At 44.4% G+C, this 20,259-nt stretch overlaps 1 protein-coding gene across 3 annotated transcripts in view; it reads right to left on the reverse strand.

The window, feature by feature from the left end:
• Nucleotides 1-3,066: 3,066 nt before the first annotated feature.
• The window catches only part of MOCS1 (molybdenum cofactor synthesis 1), a 30,309-nt gene continuing 13,116 nt past the window's right edge, over nt 3,067-20,259 (reverse strand). The window contains exons 4-11 of one of the 3 annotated variants that reach the window (XM_086460555.1): nt 19,343-19,507; nt 14,379-14,440; nt 12,973-13,084; nt 12,530-12,642; nt 11,736-11,846; nt 10,795-10,915; nt 9,275-9,322; nt 3,067-5,154 (exon numbers count right to left, since the gene is read on the reverse strand). In XM_086460555.1, the coding sequence (XP_086316681.1) occupies nt 4,283-5,154; nt 9,275-9,322; nt 10,795-10,915; nt 11,736-11,846; nt 12,530-12,642; nt 12,973-13,084; nt 14,379-14,440; nt 19,343-19,507 (1,604 nt within the window). In that variant the 3' untranslated portion in view covers nt 3,067-4,282. Of the gene's footprint in view, nt 5,155-9,259; nt 9,323-10,794; nt 10,916-11,735; nt 11,847-12,529; nt 12,643-12,972; nt 13,085-14,378; nt 14,441-19,342; nt 19,508-20,259 lie in introns of all 3 variants that reach the window. The other 2 variants (XM_086460557.1, XM_086460556.1) reach the window with 2 other exon arrangements.

Genomic DNA, 20,259 nt, shown 5'->3' on the forward strand with positions numbered 1-20,259 from the left:
CACGGTAAAGTCAGCTGGATTTGTGTTTAAGCTGCTTGTGACCAAAATGAGAATCCGCTCCTGTGACAGGGTGCACCGAGCCCTTCAGACCCAGCCTGGGACAAAGGATTTGGCCGCTCCACCCTGTGCCTTTCTGGGGAGCGTGACGGACACGTCAGGGGTTTGCCTGCCACCATCAGGGGTTTGCATTGCTCCTCAGATCCACTGGTTTTTGAGACCCAAGTTGGGGCTTTAACCTGAAGTGTCAGAAAAATGAGAGCCGATTCCAGCCCACTGTAACCAGCACCTCCTCCCACTGTTTTTGGGTTCCCTGAAATGCTAAGCTCCTCTTGGAGCAAGGTTCTAGTAAGTGGAGGGAAATGAACTGTTTCCATTTAACTAATTAGCAGTCCTGTGTCCTGGCCAAAGCACACACGATGTTACAGCCGTTTTTGAGCTGTTACATGCCTGCAGAACTGCTGCTGAGGCAGCCAGAAGGAGCTGCAAACTAGTGAAGGGCCAAGGAAAGGGTGGGACAAAGGGCCAGATTCTGTTCAGTCAAATCCCATGTAAAGCTGAGTAACGTCAGCGACTTACAGAGAATTACCGCAGGTCACCGGTGGCTTAGAATAGCTGGAAAAAAAATCATTCCCCTTTTTAGTGCTCAGCTGTTGTTGCTTTTAGAGTCTGGTTTTGAGCGGTTCCTGTTCAGAAGAGGTCCCTTCCTATGGTATTTCAAGCCACATCTGCCCTCTATGCCCCATTCTTCTTCCCCCAGCACTTTCTGAAAGCACTGCTCTCTTCGACATAATCTCTTTAAGAATACTTGGTGATCAGCTTCTGCTGGCTTCTCCTTTATAGGCTGCATCCAATTTTTTCCAGGGCAGCCTGAGGGTGGGGTCACTACCCTCAGGATGTGGCCATGAAGGAAAGGCAGGCTGAGCGGCCGCCAGAGACGCAGGCTGGCTCAGCAGCGAACAGACAGCAACACCCAAGTGGGACATCAGCTGGGACAAGCGAGAGGTCCCAGCAGGCAAAAGCCCCGTTGTGAGGGCTGCCACGAGCCGTGTCGGTGTTGTGTTTGGCTCGGCCGGTGTTAGCGGTGTGACCTGTGCTTTGATGGAGAAGGAGGTGGTGGGCTCCGTGCTTTGCACCGTGTCTTTCGGTGAATCGACAAAAAACCCGGCTGCAAATTAGGAAACAGGTCCTAGAAAAAGGATGTGAAGGTTTGTGCTACTGTCCCAGGACCAGCAGCATTTGGAGGCTGTACCTGGAGAGAGGGAGAGACCCCCTGGCAGGGCAGCTGCTGGCTCTGCCCTCTCGCAGAGCACCTGCACTGCGGCTGGTGACAGCAAACAGCTCAGTATCGACTGAATTCCCTCAGGTAGGAACAGGCCTTCTCGATAGCAGACGCTGTGAGAGCTTCCCTGGAAGCTCAGATGGATCAGAAGGGGAATTTCCCTTAGATTTATTCATGATTCAGGAGGGATGGACTTCTATGCCCTGCCCCAGACCTCTGTTTCAGCACGTGGTCACTCAGACGAAGAGGGAGAGCGCTGGAGGCACCGGTTCCTTATGGTTACTCTGCAACACCAAGCAGTGCTGTTTGTTATTCACTGACTCTGAACAGGTACGTGGGAGAATTTGGGATAATGATGAGGGATGATAAATCATGATGCTAAGCCTACAGGATTACTCAGTTTATGAGCAGCCAGTTAGAGGTGAGTTTCACTCAAGAAAAAAAAAATATAGACATTCCTGATAGTAATAAATAGGTTATTGTGACTGATCCCTTGCTAATTGCCCACTAACCATTGCAACTTAGAAAGTCTGGCTTGTTGCTTGAGTTAACTATTCATAGAAGCTCATGGATTAAACCATAGGTGTGCCTTTGAATGAATAAAAAGGGTATCCAAAGTAATGCGAAACATACTCCATTACAACTAGTATTTATTAAAAAAGCAGTGGACAAAAAAGAGCAAGCCTCCAAAAAGTAGTCAGTTCATCAACATACATGACACCCTTTCCCACCCAGCACCACTGAAACATGCAGTGCTATCAGCTCATTTCTCTTGCAAAATGTTCTGTCGACTCATGCTTTGTTCTTGATCTATAAATGTGCGTATGTTCAAGACTTGATAATGTAACATGAGCATAAAATGGCACCAAAGTCTGTTTGCCTAAAGCACACAGCTACTCTCGACCCAAGGAAGTAGTGAAATGTGCGTAAGTAAGTAGTAACATGTGCGTGGCAGTCATGCACGTGCTCTGGAGTCCCTTGTAGGGTCTCGAGTCCTTTGTGGGAGCTTTAGGCATGAACAGCAAACTTCTCGGAAGCCAAAGAATCATATGCCCTAAAGCATCATTTTCTTACTCTGAGTACATCTAGTCTCCTTGTAGTTGTCAAATAGCTAGAGACTGGGTGGAGGCAGGGAGGGCAGGGCGTGTTGTGCGTGGTGGCGGGGGCAGTTAACGTGTAAATGGGTTGACCTGGCAGCTTACACACGTGCTTCCTTTTCCTGGCCCTTGGTTTCCCTGCTGAGCTGGGGAAATGTTTGCACTGTTGGCACAGCGGTTCCCCAGCTGAGAAAGGTCTCTTGGATTCGCAGGGTCAGCTGGGAGTGGCTGTGCTGAGCTAGGGAAGGGGCAGGAGTGCCCCTGCTCTTAACTCACAGAGAGATCAGCGATTATCAAGGGAATCAGGACCGTAACACAGTGTAGGGGTACAAATGCTTACGGAGTTTGGGCACCAAGCTTTCCAGGCTCCTTCCCCTTTCAGCTGTAGCTGCTGCGTGTGCCACTGTATGTGCCTTATCTCACAGTGACAATAACGAATCAAACTAATTCGCCTTCCAAGTGCCTTCTGTGGTAACTAGTGTGGAAGATTTGTACACGATAAGCAAAGACACGTGTAGTAACACCTACTGCCTCCTCATCTTAGACCTGTGCTTACTTTGAGCAGGATGTGTGTGACAGGGTGGTGTGTGCTTTCCTGATGCTCACAGTAATTTAACCTTATGTCATGAGAAGCAGCTCCTTGCAAAGTTTAAGACGCTTTTTCAGTAGCCTCCTTGATGTTGTTGTCTTCAACTCCCTGTGCGTATGCAAGGAGAGGGAGCACCCTGAATCCTATGTGACTTCACATTAGCCATAAGCACTAGAAAACAAGTAAGCCAAAGTTGACAATACCTTGCCAAGATCATTTAAATTAACATTTGAAAAGGATCCATCAGAATTAACACAACAATGCTGAGTAATTTCTTACCTAGGACAAGTCAATTATCAAAGCTATTTAACACTACATGACAGTGGCCACTGGTACATTTTTGGGGCTTTGAGCACCGGGGCTGGAAGGAGATGGTCTTTAAGGTCCCTTCCAACCCAAACCATCGTATGATTTATGGGGACACTTAAGTGCTCTGAGGCCAGAAGACTTCATGAAAGCAAATTAGAGAGAAACATGCAGCAAAACACTCTGGCCAAGGCAACAGCAACTACCTTACGCTTCCAAGTGGCTACTAGTCTTAAAGTCTGTTTTATCTGTGAGGACTATGCAGGTTGCTGGTTACTAGGAACTGCACTGTAGGACTGAAAAATTGGGAGTCTCCTGGGGCTTGGTGTGACATCTATTTCTGAAGTCAGAGAGAGCTGACACCTACTTCTGCACATGGCACAATTAAGCCCTTAAGCATGCAGACACAGGGCCTTAATGTATTTGAGGGCTAAGGTCAAAATGCTGGAACATGCTTCTAACACTGTAAAAGGTATCTTTTAGATCGGCAAAATAATTCTTCCAAACCCAGAACTCCTCTGTTTCTACATCATGTTTTATGGAGCACTGTCAGGGGACAGATGGACAGACACAACTCTGAAAACTTAATCCTTGACTTAAAAATAGCTGCCAAGTAACAGCATTTGCTTCATTTCCAGAGCTCACGGTTGCATGGTGTGATGACAGCAGCTGTGAATATTTCACAGCAAGAAGCCAAAAAACCAAACCCACCTCTGCGGCATAACTAGGAACCTTTGCTCAAGCTCATAGTGAGGACACTGAAATGAAGGTATTGGCAGAATGGAGAAGTTTGTCCTCTGAAGCAACACACGTGGGGTTATCAAGAGGGAGAAATGGCTCCAATGTTCACCCAGCAGTAAGCTGACGGGGTAAGGCAAAACTGGAGGTGTAGGGTTGCTGTATGGTATTCCTGCTGAGGTCTCCAAGCCTATCATCTGAGCAAAAGTAGCTCTGTAACGGGCTGAACATGAGCAGTGGTCACTTGGAGGGCTGGAGGTGTCTGGATATGATCTAGACCCTTAAGAAGTCTCCCCTCTGCCCACCTGTCTTACTAAGCAACTTCACCTCTTCAATGACAATGTCATGGGTAACCGCTTTGCACATGTCATAGACAGTCAGGGCAGCCAGGCTGGCAGCTGTCAGAGCTTCCATCTCCACTCCTGTCCTCCCCCAGGTCTGACAGGAGCTGCGAATCACCACCGCGTATCTGGCCTCATCCAGGCTCAGAGACACCTCGACATGGTTGAGGGGGATGTTGTGACACAACGGGATCAACTGGCTGGTCAGCTTGGCTCCCTGAATTCCTGCAATCTGGGCTACTGCCAGCACGTCCCCTTTCTTCACCTGGTTCTGCCTCACCATCCCAAATGCCTTCTCACCCAGGCGGACCACAGCGCCAGCAACAGCACTTCTTCTTGAACCTGGCTTCCCTCCAACATCAACCATTGTGGCCCGTCCTTCCTCATCAGTGTGAGTCAAGTTGTCAGAGGCATGAGGTACCCTGGTGCGAGATCCCAAATCCCTAGTACAGAATTCAGATCCTGGACTTGCCTCTTTGGACTGGCAGTCCACAGAAACTTGGCCAACAGGAGAAGCCTCAAGGCACTTTGTGTCAAACACGGAGCTTGGGTCCTTCTGGAAGATGCAGCAGCCTCTGAGCTGGGTTTGCAGAATTCCTCTTGTTATGTGCCACTGTTGCTCTGGGTGAGATCCTGGCAGGAAAAGTTGTCCTGGAAGCTTGTTTTTCATTAATGCTTTTCCCATTTGTTTAGGTAAACTTGCTCTCAAAGTCAGCCAATGGCTAAATGTGTGGCCCCACTGTTTTGAATTTGGGGGATTCTGTAGGGCATCTTGGCATAGTGGGAAGGACATCAATGCAGGCTCTGGGGGGAAAAAGAAAGTAATATGAGAATATATCTTACTAACTGGAAAGCTAAGCAAAGTCTGCAGTAGCGGAGAACCCTGTCAGAGCACTGCTTGGGACTTTCTGTATTGCAAAAAACCTCAATGAGCCTGTGACCATCCACTTTTCTCCTCAAGCTCTTTCTCTTCCCTCTCATCAGTCCCCTGCATTTGCTGGTTTGTTATTACAAACCCCAAGACTCCAACCACTTATTTCAAGGTTCCTGACAAGAAGAAACAACGCTTACTGAGAAAGAGCAGCCAAGCAAGCTTATAGGAACATGAGTTCTGAAGAAAAGCAAGTCACAGCGTCTCAGCACCTATTTGAGATTGTCACAGCACCTTTCTTTTGAAAGCCTGGCAGGGTTAATGGGAAATTCTTGCACTCACATTCTCAACTCTGCCTTTCCAAACACCTTCCTCCCGGCACAGGCGGCTGCGCTTCCTGCTTTCATCTCCTTCTGCAGGGAAGGGTCACGCCAGCACTTGAGGACAGCGGGGAGCAGAAGCACCACATCTGCAACCGCACTGCCTACAAGCTCAGAGGGTGGCTCTGTGATGGGAACCTCACTTAGTACTGCCAGCTCTTACCACGTTAATGACAGCTGAAGTTTAAGCACTGGAAAAACCACGCTCCCCTCACTGACAGATAGATTTTTTAAATCTACTCAGAAGTATGTTCCAAGTCAAGCTGGCAGAGCTCCCAGCTGGCAGAGGTAGTAAGCCCTCCTGCCCCTTTTCACCATTTAATCCCCTCGTTTTGGCATCTGCCCAGGGCTGAATGCCAAATGTCAAGACAGAAGGAGTCTTTTTCACATAAAAGAAGTGATTTGTTTGTAAGTAAAGAGAAAGCAGTCCAGAGGTAAGTGGCTAAGCCCTAGTTTAATAGCCTCATTGATAAGCATGTTTTTCTCCTTCTGGAGCTCCTGCTCTCTTTGCTCTGAGAAACTTGGAAGTAGGTTTTGCTCAATAACCTCCTTTGGTAGCTCTGGCATTCAGGGACTGCCTTACTCATGAGATTTCAGACTACCCACAGGTCAATCAAAGCAGCTTCCTGGCACCTCTGCACCTCGCTGAGCTACCTCTGCTGCCCTGACCTACAGGTATCACCCTGGACTGTCCACATGACAGGAACAGCCACAGTGTGGACAACCCAGTGGTTGCAAACCTCCCCCCACCCCCCTGTTTTTTAAAAAAACAAACCAAGCAATCTCTTCCCCGTTAGTCCCAGCCTCTGCTAGAACAAGACTGATACACTTAGTACCCTCCAAACATTGATCTGAAAGTAAGTGCCCATTACTGAAGATTAAATCAACCATAGATTTCATGGTTTGGTTTTTTTCTTTAATCACTGCAATGATCTAAATTCATTAAAAGGCCCTTTTTGATCTACAGCTGATGCCCTATCCACTAAAATTAAGAGTCCTGCAAGCTTAGTGGTAATGTGTTTACCCTCAGAGGAATGAGATTAAATGGATATAAATGTTTTGAGTGCAACATTACTCTCTGCTTTAGAAGAGCACAGAAAATTGTGCTTATTTCTCCTTTCTTTCTTTCTTTCTCTTTATACAGCAGGGCCTAACCTGAACATTCCTTTTAAAATCCAGGAACTCAACATACTCTGTTCTTCTGAATTCCTTCATTAGCCTTCTAAAGCTGAAGGCAAGGAGTCTTGTCTTCAGGAGAAGCTGGACTGCAGAGGCAGACAAGTACTTACTTCCACAGGGTAAGCACAGATGGTTGGGAACAGGGAAAAGAGCTACTGTTTGCTCAAGTAGAGTGGTAGGTAAAAAGACAGCAACAGCCAGTAATGCATACAAAGCATCTTTGCTTTTCCTAACAACCCGTGTTTTCTCTTCAAGTTGTACCTAGCCCTCTTTACCTTCAAGTAAAATTGCTCTTATACCTACAAAAAATAGATAATGGTTTTTCTACAGCCCTATAGAACACAACTGAAACCATCTGACAAACTGCATCTCCTTATATTCTATTACTGCACCTGAAGTTTAAATTGTGTTCGCTTCCAACTAGCACAATCTCAGGGGGGAAAGAAGGCAGGAGAGACTTAATTTAAGGAGGAAATTCCCATAACTGAAGTGAACCCGTGAGGAGAACAACCTGCCAAAAGGAATATTTTGATTAAGGGAAATAGGATACAAAACATATAGCAAAGGATCAGACAACAGCAGTGCGGGCAGAAGCCAGGTTTGGCTTACTGGGACTAGCAAAAGCAATTAGTGATTTCCACAGCATTCATTAATTTCATTAAATTAATTCCATACACTGCCCCCCCCCCCGCCACTGACTGCTTGCACGCCAGCATTATTTGAAGTTTTTAAGTAATTCAAAACACAATTAGGAATTCTCCTAATGATTCCCCACGTGGCACAGCAGGATCCTCCCCACTCATCTCCAGTCTCTCCACTGATGCAGTGACTGCCAGCAGTTAGTCTCGTACGGACATGGAACAGCTGGGGGAGGACCTGGAGAGGCTGCCTCTGTTACTGTATGTCAGACAATGTTAAAGTGCTTTTCAAAAGGAAATTGGATGGATCTGGGCTGTAGACATCCAAACATTGCTATGAGTGCTGACTTTGGAGTGTGGGGATTCTTGCAGAGGCACCTTGAGAAATTATGTAGGTCCCTGTGAGCCGACAAGAGTTTAATATAGTACTTTTCATCTTAAAAAAAACCAAATCAAACAAAAAACAACCCAGAAAGTTTTTCCTCATGCAGCAACATGATATACACTTTAAACTAAGGGTCCTCTTGCCCCTTTTCCTGCAACACAATGCAGCAGTGGCCAAATACAAAAGAGCAAAAGCAAACTGAGAGAGACAACCTTGTGCCACTGAATCCATTCACTTTAAAACTCGACAGGGAAAATGATGGCCTTTAAAGGGGCAGGGGGCATCAAGTGAAAAATATTCCCCATGAAAACCTACCTTAAAAGACCTCTAGATCCTATTTCCTAATAAAAGAGTACAAGGACTAGGTTTTTTTGGTTTGTTTGGTTTTTTTTTTTAAAAAAAAGGGCAATTATTCTATCACCTGTAGCAAAGACCTGTAAATTAATGCATGTCTCCCTCCCAAAGGGTACCCGTGTTTTAAGCCTCACAGCAGCTAACCTGCTCCAGAGTTTAGGTTTGAAACAGAATGTTCATCTTTTCCACCTTCGCTGCATTCCACCCCCTCCTTGTTGATAAGAAACAAGAGAACAACTTCCCATTGATCTCACAACGCTAGCTCTTGCAAGCATTTCCTACGTCTAAGGAAGAGCAAAGGTATTTGGGAAGACAGACGTCTTTCCTACAAAACAGGGAAACATAGGGGTGGCGGAGGCAAAACCACACTGAAGGAGATGTGAAAATTCCGTAAGAGAACCCCAGCAGTGCCACACTGCTCGTGAACAGAGCTTCAAGCAGAAGGGAGCCTTAGCAAACATCTTCAATAGATACAGCAAGAAGGCTCTTGGGCCATTGGGCTGCTCAGATACCAGACACTACCCAGTCCATGGTCACCTTCTGAGACTCTGCAGCAACAAGAGGACATTTCAAAAGAACGGAGCCCCAAGCTTCAGATTCTGAAGTAAACTAGTGAGGTGGGAGAACCTGCATTTCTGCCAGGTGACTGGCTCTATGTATCATAAGCAAAGTTGAATTTCTTCATCCAGGGCTAAAAGTCCATCCTGCATCCTTTATGTTTATATGGAAGCTGGTGAATTTCACACAACTCACCCCAAGCTGCCTTCTAAGTTCCTACACTAGGTCTTGTTAAGTCCAAAGGAAGCAGATGGGAAATAAGATAAGCAAGCTAGGGATCCCTTTGGAAAACATAATGAACTTTCAAAATTAGAGAAAACAAAAACCAGTGCTGTCAACTGGAAGACTGGATAAGGTTTGGTAGGAACATTAAACCTTCCCTCCTCTTCCACTTCAGCATGTTAACCACAACTGCCTAAGAAACCCATTTCTTTGCCTAAACCTAAGCCACAACCAAACACAAGTTACAGACTTAAAAGCCCAATTCGCTCTGCTCCCCCAAAAGACAAAAACCCAACAAAATCATTGTATGTGTATTACGTACTGATTTGTCACCCACCAATCAGGATCATTGGCCGGTTTTTCATCTGGGAAATGTTAAACATGCCTAGAAATAAAATAAGGAACACATAAAAATCCTAGCTTTTTAGGTTTTATTTTAAATCATGCATCTGATTCATATATTCAGTTTTCTGCCCTTCACAGTGCAGCCTGCGTGCCAGGAAAACCGAAGCTCAACACAGATCGAGGGAGCTGGAGCAGGGGGAAACTAGCATGGTTACTCTTTAAAACCATAGCTGCCTCAGTCTCCGAGCATCCAGCTGCTATGGGTCTATGGCACTGCAGAACCCTTTCCCAGAAAGCTTTCCATATCCTGAATTATAGTCTACCTACTGCAGAATTCAAACAACTTGGGGCCATCTTGTTTTTTAACAATAGCATTTAACTGTACTAGTTACAATGGATAACCTGTTAATAGTGTTCCAGTTCAAAGAAGTCCAATAAGAGAAAGCCCCAGGGACAATACTGGGATTAACACAAATTGGAAGACGACTGACAATGTCAGGTAAATGCTGCTGATGGCAAAATACCTTTACCAGAGGGAAAACCCTCTTCTCCCTCACCCCCGCTCCTACCCCCCTGCCTTCCCAAATCAAAAAATCAGAAATGAATGGTGTGAAAGAAAAGGAACCAATCCCTCCACCCCTTCCCTTCTGTTCAGAAGGCTCCATGTTATCTGGGTGAGACAAATGTACTCAGCCAGTCAGTAAAATCTTCCTTTAAACTTGTTTTACACATAAAGGGAAAAAAAAGAGCAAACCCAACTGTTAGTAACCTGGCAGAGTCTGCCAAAGCATAGTTTCAGTGTGAAGGGCACTATTCCACAGTCATACAGCCAGTTCAGGTATAAGAGGTCAGCATTCCCAGCCGCAGCCAGATTACAAAAATACAGTTGGGTTCAGGTGCGACTGAAACAGAGGTTATATCGAGGTGAGCGCAGAAAAGGCTCATGTACACCTGAGAATGCGACTGCATCATCACGGACCTTGTGGCCATGACCTCACGCAGAGCACTAGCTGAGTAGCTACAAATGTCTGCATACTCAAAAAGAGAGACTGGTCACTTCTAGAAACGAGTTAATGCAGTAGTTGGACCGACAGCTCCATTTAGCTTTAGTACTTATTTTACAGCAATTTTATTTTAAGGGAAAAGGGGATCCAGTACAACTCCATCCATTTTTGCTTAGCTTTACGCTTTGCAGTTGTTATCATGAGCAGTGGCATTCGCATCTCTTTGAAGACAAGTCTGAAAGCCCGTTAGGTAGTCTGGATTTTAGCTCACTTCAAAGGTTAGAAGAGTCAAAGCTGACATCCAGATTTTGGAGTAACTGCAGGACTGGTATGTTACCAGCTTTCTACCAGACAATACTGTTATCAGATGGGGAAAAAAAATAATCTTTCCTTAGTTAATGCAGCTTCATTCAAGAAGCTTTTCCTTCTTTCTTTCTCCTGGCAAGTCAAGGCATCCCGCAGCAGTTCCCTAGTCACTGCTGTTATTTCTCAGGTACAACAAACATACCAGCATGCTGCTTCTTTTTTCTGCCCACGGCTGCTCCAATGATTTGAACCAACTCTTCCTCCGAGGCACCTGCCCGTAGGTGATCTCGCAAAGACACTTCTGAACTCCCAAAAAGGCACACCTGCAGCCGACCCAAGGAAACAAAAGAGGAGAAATGAGAAAAAAATAAAATAAATGGCTTTTACAAGTATTTCATACTGACCTCAGAGAAAAGAGTTTTGAAGAGGCCTATCCTATCGAAGAAAGAGAACGTTTATGGACATGGTTTTATCTTTCTTCATGTACACACATGGACAGCTTGGGAGATTTATGTAACCTAAGCTCTTTGGGCCTTCAGGCTGCCTCGGTCATCTGACATCAGACAGCAGCACAGCTGTTGTCAATATCAGGTGACAATGCCTAAGTGCCAATTTTTAATTGAAAACTTTAATTTTTCCCCCAGAAACTGCCAGTTTCAACGTGGCAGGAAATGGTTACCCCTCCCCTTTCAACAGCCGTTGAGCAAATGTACAGGCTGCTCTCGAAAGAGAAGAGCTGCAAGAAGATGTTTGGTGAAACAAGACAGGATCCTTGTGGAAGACAAAAGCAAGCCCTTACAGATGCCTGGATCCTTTTTTAAACAGGAAATCATCTGCTTGTCACATGTTTAAGATGAATTTGAACCAAAGATTAAAATAAATGTTTATATTTACTGGCCTCGCCACCATGTTTTACAACTGAAGTCAACTATGTTAGCAAAACAGAGAAACCAAAAAAAAAGGGTGATGTAACATCTCCCTACAAGCCTGAACAAGAATATGTACAGGACAGATAAACAGGAGTTAGCTGGTAATCATCATGTGCCTTTCCATCGTACTTTCCATCCCAGCTACTTTCAAGGGAAGAATTTCAACACTACTTTTGCTGCGTGGAAGCAAAGAGAATCACGTTTCTCTACCAACCTTTAGGTTCCCATCTGCTGTTATCCTCAGCCGATTGCAGGATCCGCAGAAGTGCTCTGACATGGAGGTGATAAAGCTGATTTGTCCCTGGAAATGTGGCACCTTATAACTCTAAGGAAATGCAGAGGAGGAAAAAAAAAAAAATGAAGAGTCAAATATACCCTCCTCATTTTTCAAGCTCCACTTGCCCAAAGACCAGAAGACATTTTAACACAGATTTTCTTCAGTTCTAAGGTCACACGAGACAAAAAAGGCAAAACCAGCTTTGTCAAGGGTTCCAGTCTATTCTGCCCTGTTCCTAGAAATTCACAAACTTTAACTTAAATGTTTGCGCTTGTAGTTATCAACAGAGAGGTGATGACAGTAGGCATGCTCTTGCTCAGGCAGCCATGAGGCATAGATTCATGTAGGCTAGAAGCCCCCCATGTGACACTAAACACTTTAAAGCAATACTGTCATTTCACTGAACAACTGTTTCATCGTCGGGCTTGTTCATGTGCAGTCAGAGACGGACATGAGGAAAGTTTCAAAAGCTGTAAACAGAGGATACAAGCCCGCCATTCTTTGTATCTGACCGAGGCATCTAGTAAAAACATTGTATTTTCTAAAGGTAAAGACTATGACTAATAAGGGTCAAATCACATGTAGGCAGTTTGACCAAAATCCCAGAGTTACTACGTGGAGAATTTTTACTTTGCTTGTCAAATATATATGCTGAACTTGGGAGAATTTGGGGATTTAGGGCAGGGAAAGAACGGGGGCACATTTCTCACGTTCTTTGTCTAACCCCACACCTTGGCTGTGCTGGAAGCTTCACAGGGCAATTTCTCCAATTCAGGCCATCGCTGTTTAATTGTATCAAGCATTTCTTTGTAGCTCACCATCTTCTTGAAGTTCCATTTATTGCCTAGAATTAACAAAACCAGCATCACTTTCAACTGTGCATTTTATTTTTGTAATTAGCAGAGAACTACCTTTACATTCTCCACAAATCTCAGTTTTCCCTGTAAGTGTCCCAGCCCCAACTAATCCTGCTACTACTAATCCTTCTCCAGCTGATCCAGGGGAGACATAAGCTGCAAAGGATACACCACAAAACTTAAGGCAATTTCTAATTCCCAAAAAAGAGCTCAACAAGGCTTCCAGAGGCAAGCCCACGGGGTGAACCACCCACCAGATTCACCTTTGTCCAAGGCCCACTCCATGCCACGAAGAATCTCAAAGCAGGACTGCTTACCGTCAAAGGGCATGTATTCTATGAACCTCACATCCAGGGGCAGGTCCCTTGTGAAATCCACAAAGCCCAGCAGTTCATCCTCATTGAAGCCTCGCATCACCACACAGTTTACCTGCAGGAAAAGCAGACACCCGAAATTAGTGAGCAGAGGGTGACTTTCTTTCCTCTTACACAAAGCTTCATAGTCCTTGCAGAAGGCAACATAGATAGAAAGATTTTTTTCTTTTGTTTTTAAAGACAAGATGATGAGAGAAGCTGGCAGGATCACACCGGGAGAGATGAGCATTTCTGCCAAAATTGCCTGCAAGTTTTTGCATCCAGCCTAACTGAAGTTGTTAAAGTGGCCTTGCTAAATGGAAAATTAACAAAAGCTAGGTAACAAAGGCATCATCTCACCCACCTAAGGGCATGGCAGGTTTTACTGTCCAAAATGACAACTCCACGCCCTAGTCCTGCGTTGTATGGCTTCCATAAAAGCACTGGCAGGGTACCTCCTATAGCACGCGTTGTGGGGGATCCCAAGCGAACTCCCCAGCCCAGGCAGTGCTCGCAGTGCACTCCATAAGCATAGGCTGCGGGCTGACTAGCTCTGCCTTCCTCCAAAGAGAGGTTAAAACTGAGTTTTCTGCACACTCCTCAAACAGAATTTACATTGGATCCTCAGGTCCTTCTTCAGCTGACGAACAAGAGATGGCTCTGCAGTTGCTAAAACACCCCGTTAGCAAGGATGTATGTCCAAGCACTGTGTGCCATGATTCTCAAATCTTTCAGGAAAGCCTAAAATCTAGTTTAATTTCAAGTGTTCTTCATACCTCTATAGCCCAAACCACTTACCCATAACAGATCTTCCCAAACACTGGTGCAACTGAGGGGAACCACAGCTGCAGAACTGCAAACAGCTGCGTTAGGGTGAAGTTTCACTACAGCTAAGCTGGTTTACCTGCACCCCCAAAGACTCCCTTTCCCTCTCTCTCTCTCTCTCTCTCACACACTGGCACTCCTCAGAATCTGCTGTAAGCAGCTGAAGGAGATAAACCAGGAGAAAATTAATGTCTTTCTCTGCAGGGTAGTTTTCTGCCTGTTAACTCCCTTGGCCAAGTTCACAGCTGGGTCAGACAACTGCCAAATCAACAGAGGGGGTAGGAAGGGGCAAGCACAGAGCAGGACCACCCCGCAGCCAGGCAATCGACAGGCTATGTGACAGTACGAACCTGTGCCCTCGGCTGCACGAGGAGATTATAGGAATTTCCCCCCCGCTGATGTGATCTTCAATCTACTAAAATTTTTATTCAGTTCTATCAAAAACTATTTACAGCAGGGAGGGATAATAAATTCCTCATCAGGTGAGCTGTATCACAATTTACAGTAAAACACAACAGTTTCAGGGTAAGTAACGCTGGCTTTACCTTAACAGGACGGTAGCCAAGTTCAGTGGCTTTGTGGATTCCTTCCATTACCTTGTGGAAGCCTAACATATAAAAAAAAAAAAAAAAAAAAATTTTCTTGTTAAAAAACAGAATGCAAAACGACGATATTAAGTACAAGACAAAAAGATGACAAATAAAACCCAATCTGATTCAGCAGACAGGGCTGCAAGTCAGAAGAGCTGCAAGTAAAGAGAGTTCAATTCTACACACACACCCCTCAGACCCCCCCCCCCCCAAAAGGCTGCCAGTGTTACCGTGGTCAAGTCACTGAGATCAATTTTTTAACTGGTATTTGGGTGGTAGTCAAAAGTACTGGCATGCTTTTCTGCATCTTTGGACATCCCTGTATCATTAGCATGTGATTCTCCACTTCCCCATACATCAGCTTTGCCTCGCGTTACGTTCTTCTTCAAGTGAGAGGAAAGCACTTCTGAACCACCTCCAGATGCAATGAAGAAAGAATAATAAATTCATGTTTATTTGACAATAATGACACGTGTCTAGGCTAAAATGGCAGAATCTCATTGTTCCAAGTCAGACAGCAACACTGCTACTTGAATTTTAGAAGGATCTTTCTAAAGTGCCTGTGGAGGGGAGTAGGGTTAGGGACAAACAAAAGCCCCTCGATTCCCTGTTCATCCCTGGCTACAGATGTAAGTGGCTTCCCAAGGCTACTGACTACCCTCGAGTCTGAAGTTCATAGGCAGCATTTTACAGGATCATCTTTTTTTTATGACTAAACATGTGAAATTGGTGAGCACAATGTGGGGGGGGATTAGAGCATTTAGGAAAGCAATTCAGTTGGCCTTTGACCCTTGAAAACAAATGAAAGATGTCTAAAACTGCAGTGACTTCAAGGAATGAAGTGCCCAGCCTCACCCTACCATTTAGCGTGGCCTACACTTGTCAGCTGCTCTTCACCCCTACATGTACCTCTGAAATTTGGAAGAAAAATAAAGCAACGATGCAATTTTAGAATTCCAAAGGCCTTTAGGAAAGCCTCTTAATCCACCTCACTCAAACCACACCTGTCAGCTTTAAACAAAGTTGAGACCTTTCATCAAGATCTCAATTTTAGGTTTGACATACTGTTCCTTCCCCACCTGGGGGGGCGGTAGAGCTACAGCTGGTAGAGAAACAAGGTGATAGTAGCAAGAATGAGAGCGCAAGCTACTGAGCTCTGGGTACGCATTTTGGCAAGTGGGTGTGTTCAGCTGCGAGCACCATGTCTGTGAACGTCTCTCCTACCCTGTCAGGTTCTGGACCACATTCCCTTCCTGGTCTGCATGCTAAACTCAGGTATGAGAGACCAAACACTGTACGAGACTGAGCTCCTTCTTCCAAAGCTGCAGTCTGCAACAGCAAAACATGTTAGCAAAAGGGCAGTCTCTTCCAGAAGTTTGTGCTGACAATCCCGGTGCTGTTCCTAGTCATACGTGTTTCTCCATAGGTCCATCACCCTCTTTTCCCTATCTCTTATCTACTGGAAACTCAGGTTCTCTAGGGAAGAGATCACACCTTCATTAACCTGTAGGTGCTTTACCAGAAATAAGCAACAACTCAATAATATTCTGTGCACACTTAATACTGGATGCAGATCAGAAAAAAAAGGGGGGACACCGAACTTTCACTTAACTGCTTCCTGGCTGGGAGAGGCATTATAAAGCCTAGATACAGGAAAGCAGAAGATGCTAGCCATTTTATAAGCCAGTCCTAGTCCTGGCTGCAAAAAGAGAGGGGAAGAGCAAGGAGAAGGCTGTGAAATAACCCTTGCAAGCAACTGACTGAAGTTACGACTTGTCACCCTTCTCCTTCACCACCTACTGGTTTCGCATGCAAGTCTGCAGCACCAGCTTTCATGCCAATTAAGCAAGTTTGGAGGCTGAATGTGGCAACAGAGACAATGATATATTTCTGTAAGCACATCCCAGAGCCACGAATGGGATCAAAAAGCTTCGCAACAGCTCAGAAAACCTTATGTGCGACTTCAGGGTTGCAGAAAGGTGAAACTGAACTTCACTAAAGAGGGCCGGGAAGCAAACACTAGCAAGCAGATCAAAAACTCCGCATGTTTGAGTACTCACGTGCTTGGGCTCAGCTCGCTGTAGAGGTATGGAAGAGGATTACAGCCTGCAATGCATCTAACTCAATGTCCTTCCCAGTTCTGCCTCTTACCTCCTGCCATGCTAGCACAAGACTGTAGTTTAGAACAACTATCAAAAAAACTCTACAAATAACAACAAAAAAGTAAGCTATTCTGATCAACAACAACCGTGAGCTTGTTTCCACTAAAAGATTTTGGGGGCAGGGTGATTATTTAAAATAAAAAAAATTGTTACAATGAAGGAATAAAAATCTGTAACTGCATTTCCTATTTTGATGTTAACCATTTTCTGGTTTTCTTTATGGAAAGCTATTTGGAGTTCATTTGTATTGCCAGCCTCACTGAAACATCCCTTCTACATCAAAGTACTTGTGTGGTAATGGAGGAACGAAAAGAATAAAACCAAAACATTTCAAAATATTAGAGCAGAAATGAATACGGGATGTCACTGTGTCAGGAAATATTGTCAAGGCTCAGAAGAAGTTCTCTAAGTTTTTGTTTGACATTTCAAAGTGACAACCCTTCTCTTCTTCCACCCAGTGAAAAATTCCAGTGTTTTCATCATTTTAGATTTCTTCTGAAATCATAACTTGAGCCAACTTTAAAGCACAGAGAACCACAGACACATCCAGAACAATCCCATGTGGGACAACACCTCCCAACATTTTATCCTTATAAGAAGAAAGGCTTCAAGCCAACGCTTATTGGTTCAATTGCAGTACAATATTATCTTATTTTCCTTGTACTGAACAAAAAAGAAGGGACAGGCTGTGGGCTGTGAAACAGCTTAGACTGGCTACCTGCAATAAAGTACGTTTCATTTGTTCATCCCTTACAATGTGGTAGATGGGGAGATGTAGAAACAGAATGGTCCTCTAATATACTTTCATACGCCAGTGAAATCTCTGATCATCTCACAGTCATTCCCTCTATCCCAACCATTTGGGAATAAAAGCAGGCGTAATGCAGGTCACCTGCAAGAGATACAAAATTCCAGCCTTTTCTTAAAACCCTAGAATACGTTTCCAGAGGAGCAGAAAAATTGATTCCAAGTTTCTCGAGTTCCTGGTTAACTCCATAATCAGATGCCACCTTTACTCTCCACAGAAGTTACCAGGCTGTAGAAGTCTAAGACCAGGAATCCCTCTCACCTTAATAGAGCTATATCTTGTCGCCTCTGGAACTGCCACAGGAGAAAGGGTAGCACAGTAGGGCAGGCACTTTATTCTCTGCTCATTCCATACTTGGAAATCTCCTATTAAATAAAAAACCCTCAAAAACAATTAAAAAAAGGTATTTTTACATATTTTCAGCCCTTAACAAAAGAAAAAAAAAAACCAACTCAGCATTACTATTTTTACCTGATCTCCATTTGAAAAAAAATTATCTATGATTTGGAGACTTTATTCTCCTCCTTAAAAATACTGAGACACAGAAACTTCCCTGTTCATTTTCTATGATACTCAGCTGAGCAATTTCTTTTTTTATGGTTAAAGACCTTTTTTTTTTTTTCTTTAAAGGGGGAAGAGAGGAAGAGAACATTTATATAAATAAAAGTTACCCTCATCCCCCAATAACTTTTAGTTTACTTTATAAGCAGCACATTCCTAACAGCTTCCAATCAGATATGAAGAGCTGGGGCCATATAATTCAGGAAGCTGGAGGATCAGGTTTGCCCCTTCAGTAGCAAAGGGCGGGCTTGTTTCCAGTGAATGTCCCAAACCAGGTAACCCTCAATGCAGAGAGCAGAAGGAAACGGCATAGTCAACGCCTGCTTGGGGTTAGATATCCCAGATACTTCTCTGGGAGCCAACTGTGCCGTGACACAACCAGGTTAGGGCAAGAGCCTACACTAGAAGGATAATGCTCCAGTCAGATTTATGACAGGAACAGATTTCTGCACCGTGATGTAGAAACCTGAAGAGGTGCTCAGGGAGACTGTAGACAAGGACACCTTTCTGCACCTGCCAGCAGAACTTTGACTCGATTGCAGAGCGATTCAAATGTTGAAATTACTTCTCACAGCATCCCAGATTTCTACATCCCTTGCCCTACATTTATCTTACGTTGTTCCACCATCTAGTGGCTACTTGGAGGTTTTGTCTGAATTGGAAGTTCACAGACTGCCAAAGTTACATTACTGGACAGAAACAGAACAATACAAGATCAAATCGATTTTAGGTTGGAAGGAAGCCCAACCATGAAGTTGAACTTCACGATGAGCTTTAGGATTCCTTATCTGTAACACTGGGCGCATCCAAGTGGTTTTGAAACTTTGTTTGGAACTACGAGCTCTCAATGGGAGAGAAGTTACAAAGCTAGTACCTCTCCTCAAATGATCTCAGGCACGGTTTACATTTATTCCTATTAAAAAGTAGTGGAGGTAGGGAACACCACTAATCACAAGTGAAACCACCGCTAGCAGGCCCCAAATATAACTTCTGGAAACTGCCACTATTCGTGACAAGAAGTTCAGTTCTTGTGGCGTCTTAGTCCCCGGCTGCTATAGCGGGACCAACACAAGATTTGAAGAGTCCTCTTGATATCCATGACTGACCAGTAATCAGCCAGTTACCGGCTGCTGTAGTCAGAGTCCCACTGACTGTGGCAAGATGAGCGTCTACTCCACCAGCTCCAACTAAAGGGGCTCTACTTGCCTAAGGGTTGTAGAAAGAAGGAAAAAGAATCATACCAAAAAAGCTAGTACAGACTACTTGTCCTAGCCTCAGCACGATAGTAATTCACTCCTTCCAAAGTAACTGAGTGTGAAAGAGGTACCAAACAACTCACAACATCACTGCAAGTATTAGCACAGCTGCCTTAGAAGAGAAGCCTGTACCTTTCCTCCGGACAATGAACTCAAATTTAGCTGGGACCAAAGTATCCAGGCTAATGTTAATGGCATTCAATCCTGCCTCCTTCAGTCGGGGCAGCAATCTGGTTAAGTTGATTCCATTGGTTGTGATGGCAATGGTTTTCAGTCCTTCTAGCTTGTACAGCTGGCCTATGAAAATAAAAAGTAAAAAGAACACTTTAAAAGTAGCAATTCAAGGGTAAGTTACATAGAAAACCCAAAACAAGATTTGTGAAACAAACAAAAAAGTATCACTGAGGCTGTGAGGAAAACATAGACACTTTAGTGCTTCAGCCTTCTTCCAGCTGTATTGGTTTAAGAGAGCCATTTTAGCACAAATCCATTTCAAAAGGTATGAAAGGCAGCAGCTTACTGCAAGCAAAATTGGTTATAAAGAACACTGAAGAAGCACACTCATTTTACTCTCCACTTCTTAAATAGCTACTTTATTGCTGGAAGAAGGCCTCTTGATTTTGTTTACCTTCTTTTCCTTAGCTTTGCAAACTGTGTTCTGCAATAATAAGCAGCAAGCCATCCCTTTCACACCCGACACCTGAACTGGCTGTGTTTATCCAGCTACGTTTATCGCACTACGCTTTACCAAACACCAGTTCTAACCCAGAGGCAGCTGCCAGCAGTAGTGACTTTAAACTGCTGAAAGAAATACCACATAGACTCCTAACTAAACAGGAAAAGGTCAACATGTTAGACCATTATAGAGAATCCAAGGCAAGAATATCCAAGGGACAAAACACTTGACAACTGAAACATTTCCATTACGCACAGCAGTAGCCCAGCCCGTTGAAGAGGGCTTATGCAAGACACTAAAAAATGGCCAACAAAAGAAAATCCTGTAAGAAACAGTTAATATAATGAGACCAAGATTTAGAAAATAGCTGGCT

Source organism: Leptosomus discolor, chromosome 2 (assembly GCF_034619465.1).
Source record: "Leptosomus discolor isolate bLepDis1 chromosome 2, bLepDis1.hap2, whole genome shotgun sequence".
Taxonomy (NCBI): Eukaryota; Metazoa; Chordata; class Aves; order Leptosomiformes; family Leptosomidae; genus Leptosomus; species Leptosomus discolor.